The sequence below is a fragment of the Brienomyrus brachyistius genome, unplaced genomic scaffold (assembly GCF_023856365.1).
Source record: "Brienomyrus brachyistius isolate T26 unplaced genomic scaffold, BBRACH_0.4 scaffold37, whole genome shotgun sequence".
NCBI classification, from domain to species: Eukaryota; Metazoa; Chordata; class Actinopteri; order Osteoglossiformes; family Mormyridae; genus Brienomyrus; species Brienomyrus brachyistius.
In genome coordinates, this window is record NW_026042312.1 from 994,716 (window position 1) to 1,006,797 (window position 12,082).

Consider the following 12,082-nt stretch of genomic DNA (forward strand, 5'->3'; position numbering starts at 1 on the left):
CACATGTACCCTGTCACAGACACTCTCACACACGCGTACCCTGTCACAGACACTCTCACACACGCGTACCCTGCCACAGACACTCTCACACACGCGTACCCTGTCACAGACACTCTCACAGACACTTACCCTGCCGCAGACACTCTCACACACGCGTATCCTGTCACAGACACTCTCACACACACATTTCCTGCCGCAGACACTCTCAGACACACGTATCCTGCCGCAGACACTCTCACACACGCGTATCCTGCCGCAGACACTCTCACACAAGCGTATCCTGCCGCAGACACTCTCACACACACACGTACACTGTCACAGACAATCTCACACACACTTACCCTGCCACAGACACTCTTATACACACGTACCCTGTCACAGACACTCTCACACACACATACCCTGCACAGACACTCTCACACACGCGTATCCTGCCGCAGACACTCTCACACAAGCGTATCCTGTCGCAGACACTCTCACATACGCGTATCCTGCCACAAACACTCTCACACACACATACCCTGCCACAGACACTCTCACACTCACATATCCTGCCACAGACACTCTCACTCACAGGTATCCTGCCACACACACTCTCACACACATATACCCTGTCACAGACACTCTCACACACACGTATCCTGCCGCAGACACTCTCACACACGCGTATCCTGCCGCAGACACTCTCACACAAGCGTATCCTGCCGCAGACACTCTCACACACACGTACCTTGTCACAGACACTCTCACAACACATATCCTGCCACAGACACTCTCACACACACGTACCCTGCCACAGACACTCTCATCCACACATATCCTGTCAATGACACTCTCGCACACACGTAGCCTGCCACAGACACTCTCACACACGCGTATCCTGTCACAGACACTCTCACACACACGTATGCTGCCGCAGACACTCTCACACACGTGTATCCTGCCGCAGACTCTCACACAAGCGTATCCTGCCGCAGAAACTCTCACACACACGTACCTTGTCACAGACACTCTCACAACACATACCCTGCCACAGACACTCTCACACACACGTACCCTGCCGCAGACACTCTCATACACACATATCCTGTCAATGACTCTCTCGCACACACGTAGCCTGCCACAGACACTCTCACACACGCGTACCCTGTCACAGACACTCTCATTCCCTGAGGGGTGGGGTGAGCCTGGCCAGCTCGCCTCCCTGCCCGCACGCGTACTGCTACAGATTTAGTATAAAGGAAGGCGGAGAGCTTAGCACTGACTGGAGCTTAGCCGTGGGATAGAGCGCGCATCGCCCGGCACTTCTTAGGAATCACGTGTTGGTCTCCTGCCAGGACTGAAAGGGGCTCCCCAGTCCGTGTGTGAAGGTGGGTGATTTGAGCACGTCCGAGTGTAGATGGCTTGTGGCTACTTTTTCATTTTATTAATTAGTGTGATTACCTATCATCCATCCATCCATCCATCCATTTTCCAAACCACTTATCCTACTGGGTCGCGGGGGGTCCGGAGCCTATCCCGGAAGCAATGTTCAGGAGGCAGGGAACAACCCAGGGTGGGGGGCCAGCCCATCGCAGGGCACACTCACACACCATGCACTCATACATGCTTTCCTATGACCAATTTAGCAAGTCCAATTAGCCTCAGCATGTTTTTGGACTGTGGGGGGATACCGGAGTACCCGGAGGAAACCCCACGACGACATGGGGAGAACATGCAAACTCCACACACATGTGACCCAGGTGGAGCCTCGAACCCAGGTGTGAGGCAGAGTGCTAACCACTGCACCACCATGCCGCCCCCGATTACCTATCAATGCTTATGAAATATGTCATAATTTTGTGTATATTTTAAGAAATATTTCTGAACGGACCAATGCGAACCTGATTGTTCCTTCGACAGCCCTATATCCCCCTCTCACATTAAAACAATATTCTAGGTGGGGTCTTACCAAGGAATTGTATAATCTTAGCATCACCTCATTTAACTTAAACTCCACACACCTAGAGATGTAACCCAACATCCTATTGGCCATTTTAATTGCTTCCCCACACTGGTGACAGTGGAACATGGAAGCATCAACATACACACCGAGGTCTTTCTCATAATCAGCTACCTTTATGTCAGAGGAACCCATAAAATATCTGTACTTTATATTTCTGCTCCCTGCATGGATAATCTTACATTTATCTACGTTAAATTTAATCTGCCAGGTATCAGCCCAGTCGCTAATTAAATCAAGATCCCGTTGTAGCCTCTCCGCTGCTAGATCAGTATTTGCTACATCATCCACCTTGGTGTCATCTGCAAATTTAACTAGTTTACTGTATGTATTGGTGTCAATATCATTAATGTAAAATAGGAACAATAGTGGTCCTAAAATTGAACCTTGCGGTACCCCACTATGAATGCAGGCCCACTGTGATATTGTGCCTCTAATAACTACCTGCTGCTTCCTGTTTTCAATCCAAGTTGCTAGAGTTCCTAAAATCCCTGCAGCTTTGAGCTTAAGCAAGAGCTGTTTGAGGGGGACAACATCAAAGGCCTTCTGCAAATCTAAGTACATTTTGTGACCAATTTCTATTTTTGCTTCCTCAAAGAACTCAAGTAGATTAGTTAAACAGGATCTACTTCTCCTAAGTCCAGGTTGGCTACCCCTCAGAATGTTATTTGTATCCAGGATATTTGTATCCATAACTTTTCCAGTTATGCAAGTTAAAGTAATTGGCCTATAGTTTGCTGGATTACATCTATCCCCTTTTTTGAATATCGGTGTTATATTAGCATACTTCCAATCATAAGGTACTATACGTGCAAATAAGGATTTCGGAAACAGTAAAGTTAAAGGTTGGCTAATAATAACCCTCATTTATTTTAAAACTATAGGTAAGATGCCATCAGGACCCTGTGATTTATTCATTTTGAGCTTAGCTAGGTTTTGTACCACATCAGCCTCAGTTATACATACATTCCCTCCACAATTATTGTCACCCCTTTGTACAAGGGGTAAGAAAAAATCCACCTTCTGGTGAAGGTGCTTCATCTCACACGGAAAAAATGAGAAAAATCCAACCTTTACTTAAAATCAATTTATTTGAAGGAAAATCAAAACCTTCATCAAGAAATAATTATTTTTAACAAAAACACATGAGCCACGATTATTGGCAGCCCTGCAAATTATAGTGAACACAATGTAAATGAAGCATGTTTCCCATGTAAATTATACATATTTGAGTTTATTGGAGTGAATAGGAACCTTCAAGCTGTAATCCATGACTTCCTGAGTAACTGGGGTACAAACATGAGGAGACACAGAGCCCAAATTCCCTTAGTCATCCATGAACATGGGAAAGATAAGAGACACACAAACCAAATGAGGGAGAAGTGTGCTGACCTTCATAAGTCAGGGAATGGGTATTAAAAAATAGCTACTCGCCTTAAAATGCCCATTTCTACTGTTAGGGCAATAATTAAACAGTGGGCATCAACTGGAACTGTTAGAAACCTGCCTGAAAGAGGACCCAAGTTTATTTTGCCCCCACATACAGTGAGGAGGATCGTGAGAGAGACAAAAAATCCCGAAGGATGACTGTTAGTCAATTACCAGACAAAGTAAAATCTTGGGGTTACCACGTCTCCAAAAAACCATCAGACGCCCCCTTCATGCTAACAGATTTTTTGAAAGTTGTGACAGAAAGAAGCTTTTTCTGCCAGTTACTTAAAATGTTAGTGCCAGGAGTTTGCAAAACATTATACAACTTTGACTGGAATCAGTTTCAACTGTCTGATGAAACAAAAATGCTTTTGGCAATAAACATTCAAGGTGGGTTTAGCGTAAAAAGAAGGATGGTTATAATGAAATGAACCTTATCCCAACTGTAAAATATGGTGGAGGTTCTGTGATGTTGTGGAGATGTTTTTCCTCCAAAAACCCTGGAAACCTCGTTAGGGTACATGGCACTATGGGGTCCATGAAATACCAGGACATTTTATATCCAACTTTGGCTGCTGCTGCCAGGAAACAAAAACTGGGCCTTCATTGGATCTTCCAGCAGGACGGTGATCCTAAGCACATGTCCACATCAACATTAAAATGGTCAGCTGACCACAGAATCAAGCTTCTGCCATGGCCATCTCAGTCCCCTGACCTGAACCACACTGAAAACCTGTGGGCTGAGCTGAAGAGGAGAGTGCACAAGAGAGGGCCGAGGACCCTGGGTGATCTGGAGAGATTCTGTAAAGAGGAATGGTCTCAGAAGCCCTGCTCTGTATTCTCCAACCTTATAAAATGTTATAGGAGACTCAGTGCATTTATACTGGCAAAGGGAGGTTGTACAGAGTATTAAAAGCAGGGCTGCCAATAATCGTGGCACATGTGTGTTTGTTGAAAATAATTATTTCTTGATGAAGGATTTGTTTTTCTTTGAATAAATTTATTTCAATGAAAGGTTGGATTTTTCTCATTTTTTCAGTGTGAGATGAAGCTGCTTCGCCAAAAGGTGGATTTTTGTCCAACCCTTTTTACAAATCTTTACAAGGGGGGGCAATAGTTGTGGAGGGACTGTATATTGTTTATATACGAAACTATATTTGTACTAAATGGTGGTAAGTTAATCATGTCCTCTACTGTGAACACCCGCGTAAAATAATCATTAGACTTATTTACTATATCAGTTCATTTTCAATTATAAGGCCCTTACTATCCTGCAGATGAGTGATTTCAGGTTTTACAGCTGTTTTGGAGTTAAAATATTGGAAAAAACTTTTAATGCCATCCTTAACCTCCAATGCAATCTTCCTTTCGACATTCCACTTACTGTAGCGAGTCTAATGTTATTTTTTAAGTGAACCTGTAGACTTAGATACTCCTGCTTTATTTTGAAATCACTAGCTATGTTCCACATTATTATCTCCAGCGTACAGTGTGAAATACCCAGTAATACTTACCTCACTACCCACAGTTTACAGTGTGGAATACCCAGTAAGACTGACCTCAGTAACTCCAGTTTACAGTGTGGAATACCCAGTCAGACTGACCTCAGTAACTCCAGTTTACAGTGTGGAATACCCAGTCAGACTGACCTCAAGTATCTCCAGTTTACAGTGTGGAATACCCAGTCAGACTGATCTCAGTATCTCCAGTTTACAGTGTGGAATACCCAGTCAGACTGACCTCAGTAACTCCAGTTTAGAGTGTGGAATACCCAGTCAGACTGACCTCAGTATCTCCAGTTTACAGTGTAAGTTCCCCAGTCCAGCAGAGAGCAGCTTCACTCCTGAATCCTGCAGGTCATTGTCACTCAGGTCCAGCTCTCTCAGGGGTGAGGAGTTTGATCTGACAGCTGAAGCCAGTGCCTCACAGCATTTCTCTGTGAGTTCACACTGGCCCACCCTTAAAAAAATTAAACACTTTTAAATCCACTTTTTACACTGCAGCACTGTATTCAAATGAGGAGAATAAGGGCCATGACATAATGGATTTTCAGAAAACAATTAAATTATTAAAAATCATTTTAACAATCATTCCGATTCTGTTTGGTGTCCATTATTTTTTTGTCCATAACACGTTAAAGTCAACATGTTTAACTGTAACAGTGCTGTTAACTTTGCTAACCAACACAAATGTTTTGCATGGATTATATGGTTGAATGGATGTTTCCTGCTTCACTGCTTAATTATTTCTAACATGGATCGAGGGCTGATAAAATTGTGGGATATAAGGAAGTAGGAGAAGAAAACAGAACCTGTTTGTGTTTGTTTATTATGTAACTGCTGAAAGGCATTGTGGGTTTTCTTGCTGTCCAGTTACTTTTGTGCAAAATGCATATTCTGTACTCACTGCAGCTTCTCCAGTTTACAGCTGGGATCCTCCAGTACAGCAGAGAGCAGCTTCACTCCTGAGTCTCCTGGGTGATTGTAGCTCAGATCCAGCTCTCTCAGGTGTGAGGGGTTTAACCTTAGAGCTGAAGCCAGGGAAGAACAGCCTTCTTCTGTGACTCTACAGCCAGACAGCCTGCAGAGAAAGACAGAAACTCCCCAGTAAATAATATCACCTTACCATTATAATTATTAAATAAATGTGATGCTCTAATAAATAATTCCAGTATTACAGTTTAGTGTCTAAGACAAGGCAGGACCCCTCCTCTCTTTCCCTTAGCTAATTGCTCACTGTCTCCTCTTTATAGTGTGGAATACACAGTAATACTGACCTCAGTATCTAAAGCGTACAGTGTGGAATACCCAATATTACTGACCACAGTATCTCCAGTTTGCAGTGTGGAATATCCAGTAATACTGGCCTCAGTATCTCTAGTTTGCGGTGTGGAATACCCAGTAATACTGACCTCAGTATCTCCAGTTTGCGGTGTGGAATATACAGTAATACTGCCCTCAGTATCCCCAGTTTACAGTGTGGAATATCCAGTAATACTGGCCTCAGTATCTCCAGTTTGCGGTGTGGAATACCCCACAATACTGGCCTCAGTATCCCTAGTTTACAGTGTGGAATATCCAGCAATACTGGCCTCAGTATCCCCAGTTTACAGTGTGGAATATCCAGTAATACTGGCCTCAGTATCCCCAGTTTGCGGTGTGGAATATCCAGTAATACTGGCCTCAGTATCCCCAGTTTACAGTGTGGAATATCCAGTAATACTGGCCTCAGTATCCCTAGTTTACAGTGTGGAATATCCAGTAATACTGGCCTCAGTATCCCCAGTTTACAGTGTGGAATATCCAGTAATACTGACCTCAGTATCCCTAGTTTACAGTGTGGAATATCCAGTAATACTGGCCTCAGTATCCCCAGTTTACAGTGTGGAATACCCAGTAATACTGACCTCAGTATCTCCAGTTTGCGGTGTGGAATATACAGTAATACTGGCCTCAGTATCCCCAGTTTACAGTGTGGAATATCCAGTAATACTGGCCTCAGTATCTCCAGTTTGCGGTGTGGAATACCCCACAATACTGGCCTCAGTATCCCTAGTTTACAGTGTGGAATATCCAGTAATACTGGCCTCAGTATCCCCAGTTTACAGTGTGGAATATACAGTAATACTGGCCTCAGTATCTCCAGTTTGCGGTGTGGAATATACAGTAATACTGGCCTCAGTATCCCCAGTTTACAGTGTGGAATATCCAGTAATACTGACCTCAGTATCCCCAGTTTACAGTGTGGAATATCCAGTAATACTGGCCTCAGTATCCCCAGTTTGCGGTGTGGAATATACAGTAATACTGGCCTCAGTATCTCCAGTTTGCGGTGTGGAATATACAGTAATACTGGCCTCAGTATCCCCAGTTTACAGTGTGGAATATCCAGTAATACTGGCCTCAGTATCTCCAGTTTGCGGTGTGGAATATCCAGTAATACTGGCCTCAGTATCTCTAGTTTGCGGTGTGGAATACCCAGTAATACTGACCTCAGTATCTCCAGTTTGCGGTGTGGAATATACAGTAATACTGGCCTCAGTATCCCCAGTTTACAGTGTGGAATATCCAGTAATACTGGCCTCAGTATCTCCAGTTTGCGGTGTGGAATACCCCACAATACTGGCCTCAGTATCCCTAGTTTACAGTGTGGAATGCCCAGCAATACTGGCCTCAGTATCTCCAGTTTAGAGTGTAGAATACCCAGTAATACTGACCTCAATATCTCCAGTTTACAGTGTAAATCCCCTAGTGCAGTAGAGAGCAGCTTCACTCCTGAATCCTTCAGGTTATTGTCACTCAGGTCCAGCTCTCTCAGGGGGGAAGAGTTTGATCTTAGAGCTGAAGACAGCACTTCACAGTGTTTATCTATGAGATCACAGCTGTTCAGCCTGAAACAGAAAAAACTTTAAGACACATCCTACACATTAGTAAAATACAAAGCATTACAATAAGCATTTGTTTTCAGTGTAATTAGCAGCACAGCTTACACTTCAAAATGAATTATAGGCAGCAGAGTGTTCTGTGCGTCCTGACAATCTGCTGCAGTGTGCAATTAAAAAGCAATTAAAAAGGCCAATAGGATGTTGGGTTGCATCTCTAGGTGTGTGGAGTTTAATTTAAATGAGGTGATGCTAAGATTATACAATTCCTTGGTAAGACCCCACCTAGAATATTTTTTTAATGTGAGAGGGGGATATAGGGCTGTCGAAGGAACAAACAGGTTCGCTTTGGTCCGTTTAGAAATATTTCTTAAAATATACACAAAATTATGATATATTTCATAAGCATTGATAGGTAATCGGGGGCGGCATGGTGGTGCAGTGGTTTGCACTCTGCCTCACACCCGGGTTCGAGTGATCACTAATTGTGAGTCAGTGCATCTTTGCTCAAAACTAGAGGTAAAAACATTAAGTACAAGCTACAACCAAAAATCACAGAATATACAGGAATATATAGGAACACATCAACAGCAAGATGTACGTGAACCCTCCCATAACAGTCAGACCAGTGCTTCCAGTGCAGTCCTTAGCCATCTTTCTGCCAGGTGTCCCTACACTCGACACGTATCACTGAAAGGAGGAGATGTGAACATTCCCAGCAGCTAATGCAGCAGCAACTGGCACTTGGATTCCTGATCCCATGAGTAAAATCCTTTTTCTCCCTGTATTGTTATACCTGGGAACATGTCAAATCACCAATTACGTCTGGGTGATATGATGATATTATCGGGAGCATAATCAGACAAGTATCCCGGTGTCGATATCTGACAGTGACTAACCGCCGATTATCGTCTTTGCTGGGGAAATGCGCTTAGGCTACATACAAAGCAAGATAACAGAAGGATTCATGATTTGCTTTCAGTTCAGCTTTCTAGCCAAAGATTCTGAAGCAGTTAAAAAGAAACATTGCACAGAATTTCACAAGCATTGTCCCTTGCAGTAACCATGCGTTCGCCATTCTTGTAAGTTCAGTATTGTCACATCACCAACTTCTATCTCTGAGTCAGCAGCCAGAATGTCAGCCATTCAAGTGCAGCTTTCTGGTGGGAATTTTGAGCTTCTCAACTCAGTTTTTCGTGTCTGAGTCTCAGGCACGGCTTTAAGTGTGTCCCTGACCCGCCGTCTCGGTGGAGGACTGTCTGCTCGCGGTCAGTGAAGTAGTTGGAGCCGCTAATGTTGTTTCAGCTTCCCTAATGAACAAAGCTATTGTGATCTTTTTAAAAGACGTTTCCATGGTTGATGACCTCATAGAAAGTGGTCTGAACATTAAAGATGAATTCGTACAGATATTGCCTTTATCAAGCCCGTCAAAAAAAATTGTTTTATCTAATGTTCCCCCATTTATTGTAAATGAACTACTGTCCAACATTCTGGGCGCTACGGGAAGTTGGTGAGCCCGATTAGGATGATTCCTGTCTTTTAAGCGGCAAACATTTATGATTCTTAACGCACCGCAGGAGGTCCTGCACGTGTCTGTTAAGATCACAGTGGAGGGGAAAGTTTATATGATTTTTATCAGCTCCGAGAGTGTGAAGTATTTTGCGTTTGGTGGTTTGGGGAGGAGGGGCGCAAGGCCCCGGCGCTGGTGCGGGACACCGAGCACCACGGGGGCGCCGATACTGTAGTAACGGACTTGGACTCAGACCGTGGGGACCGGGAGGACGAGCCCCCCGCCCGTAGTCACTGTCCCCCCCGCTCCCGCTGAGACAGCGGGCTGACAGAGGAGCCCGGCCCGGACGCAGCAGGGCCTGCTGGGGGCAGTGCGGTGAGTGACTCCGCACCTGCTGAGACGGCGGGCTGGCAGAGGAGCCCGACCTGGACACAGCAGGGCCTGCTGGCGGCAGCGCGGTGAGTGACTCCGCACCTGCTGAGCCCGGCACTGACCCACCTGTAGACACACCGCAGCGGAACATCCCGAGCCTGAGCTGGACCTGCACTTACTGGATTCTGATAAAGATCATGAGGACTTAGAGAGTTTGGCTGATGACTTGGAAGACTCACAGGCCTCCATGGACTTCAGCACCCCTATAGGTAGGACCAAGGTTTACTCTCTTGAGCAGATCTGTTTCATTCTGGACAGCACTAAAGGCCAGAGAAAACCTAAGATAGAGTCCTATTTCCCTGATTTGAAACTGTTTTTAGCTTCATGTATGATGGCGATGAGGAAATGTACTTTAAACGAGCTTGATAAACAGAAGGTGCAGCTTAAAGAAGCTGATGAGCCCTGTTAGGAGTGTGTTACGCCACCGCTGGCAGTACAGAGGGTTTATCTTCTATGTTTCTTGTCCTTTATCAGCTTGTGTTTTATGGCTTTGTTGATTTTTGACTCGCTAAATATTAACGGGTGTCGCAATGCTGCTAAAAGAGCTGCGTTGTTTGATTATATTGGTGTAAAAAAGGTAGATGTGTTTTTACAAGAGTCTCACAGTGATGAGGGGAACCAGGCTCAGTGGCGGACTGACTGGGGCGGCCAGGTTGTTTTTAGTCATGGCTCTTCTGTCAGTGCTGGGGTCGCTCTGCTGTTCTCACAGAGAGTCCCAGTCCTGCGACCGGTGGTTACAGAAGTTGTACCTGGGAGGCTCCTGCGTGTTCAGTTTTACCTGCATGACCTGTTTTTCTCTTTTATTAATGTGTTTGCACCAAATGTAGGCTCAGGACGGGTGGCCTTTTTTACAGATTTACATACGTTCTTAGAGACACTGTCACAGGAGAGCGTTGTTGTTCTGGCTGGTGATTTTAATTCTACTCTGGAGCACGTGCTCGACAGGAATCACGAGGATCCTCACCCTGGTTCAGCTTCTGTTGTGCGATCTGTTATTGACTACCATGGTGCAAAGTGCAGACAGTATACCTGGGTGAAGGTGAACTTTAACATGGTGTCTGCTGCTCGGCTGGACAGCTTTTATATAAACTATCGGAATAAGGGCAGGTTTTTAAGCTGTGGCATCGCTCCCTTCCCTCTCTCCGATCATCAGTTTGTTTCTGTCACTTTCTCTTGCACTGATTTCTCCTCCCAACATTGTTACTGGCGTTTTAGTAATAAATTAGTTCAGCACTACAACTTTGTACGATCTTTCTACTTCTGGGAGGTGTGGAGGGAGAAAAAATCACAATTCAAGTCCCTCAGTCAATGGTGGGATGTCGGAAAAGTGCAAATTAAGCTCTTCTGCCAGAACTATGCTGCATATTTCCAGACTGAACTACAAAACCGGTTTAAAAGACTGGAGGATGAGATCTTGCGGCTGTGCACAGGAGCAGAGCATGGCACGGTGGGAGATGCTGAGGCCCTGCAGAGGAACCGACTCCTGTTGAAAGACCTTCTGATGGAGAGAGGGGCTGGAGCGTTGGCCCGGGCCGCTATACGAAGGAGACTGATACGGACGCCACACCGTGTATTTCTTTGGATTGGAGAAGCACAGGGAAGAGAGAAAGACCTTTCGCCACTTGATGCTCCCCGATAGGCATAGTACATTTGACAAGCATGAGATTTTAACACTCAATAGCCTTTTATGAGAACCTGTTCTGTGCTGAGGCCTGTGATCAGACAGTGGCTGATCAGTTTCTTTGGGACTTACCAAGTCTTTCAGTCGCGGACAGACATGAGCTGGAAGAGCCTTTGACTCTGACAGAACTTACTGCTGCTGTCCATGAGCAGTCAGTCGGGAAAGCACCAAGCCTGGACGGACTGACCGCGGAATTTTATGAATGTTTCTGGCCTCTGATTGGTGAAGACTTGTTCTGTGTTTTTCAAGAAAGTGTTGATATGGGCCTTCTTCCATCCAGCTGCCGGAGGGTTGTTCTTACGCTGCTGCCCAAGAAGGGGGATCTGGGACTTCTGAAGAACTGGCGGCCGGTCTCGCTTCTCGGTGTGGATTATAGGATCTTGTCCAAAGCTCTGACTAACCGGCTGAAAACATGTGTTTCAACGATCATTCACTGGGATCAGTCTTACTGTGTACCAGGGCGTTCAATTTTTGATAACCTTTTTTTGCAAGAGATTTTTTGTCCTTTGTGTTAGAATGAGGTTTGGACGCAGGTCTGGTCTCTTTAGATCAGGAAAAGGCATTTGACAGAGTAGACCACACCTTTCTGTTTAAGACCCTTCAAGCCTTTGGTTTTGGTCCAAAGATTGTTTCTTACATTAGACT

The 12,082-nt window shown here is 45.0% G+C and overlaps 2 protein-coding genes across 8 annotated transcripts in view; one reads left to right on the top strand and one right to left on the bottom strand.

Moving 5' to 3' along the window:
• LOC125722235 (NACHT, LRR and PYD domains-containing protein 12-like) overlaps positions 1 to 12,082 on the bottom strand; it is a 142,790-nt gene that overhangs the window by 109,223 nt on the left and 21,485 nt on the right. For 4 of the 6 annotated variants that reach the window (XR_007386235.1, XM_048998413.1, XM_048998411.1 and 1 more), the window contains 3 exons: positions 7,650 to 7,823; positions 5,840 to 6,013; positions 5,219 to 5,392 (listed from right to left, as the gene is read on the bottom strand). Coding sequence is in view for 5 of the 6 variants with exons in the window: in XM_048998413.1 (XP_048854370.1) it covers positions 5,219 to 5,392; positions 5,840 to 6,013; positions 7,650 to 7,823 (522 nt within the window). In the remaining variant the exon portion in view is untranslated. The remainder of the gene's footprint in view (positions 1 to 5,218; positions 5,393 to 5,839; positions 6,014 to 7,649; positions 7,824 to 12,082) is intronic. The other 2 variants (XM_048998415.1, XM_048998416.1) reach the window with 2 other exon arrangements.
• LOC125722251 (uncharacterized) overlaps positions 1 to 12,082 on the top strand; it is a 181,044-nt gene that overhangs the window by 96,141 nt on the left and 72,821 nt on the right. The window lies entirely within an intron of this gene.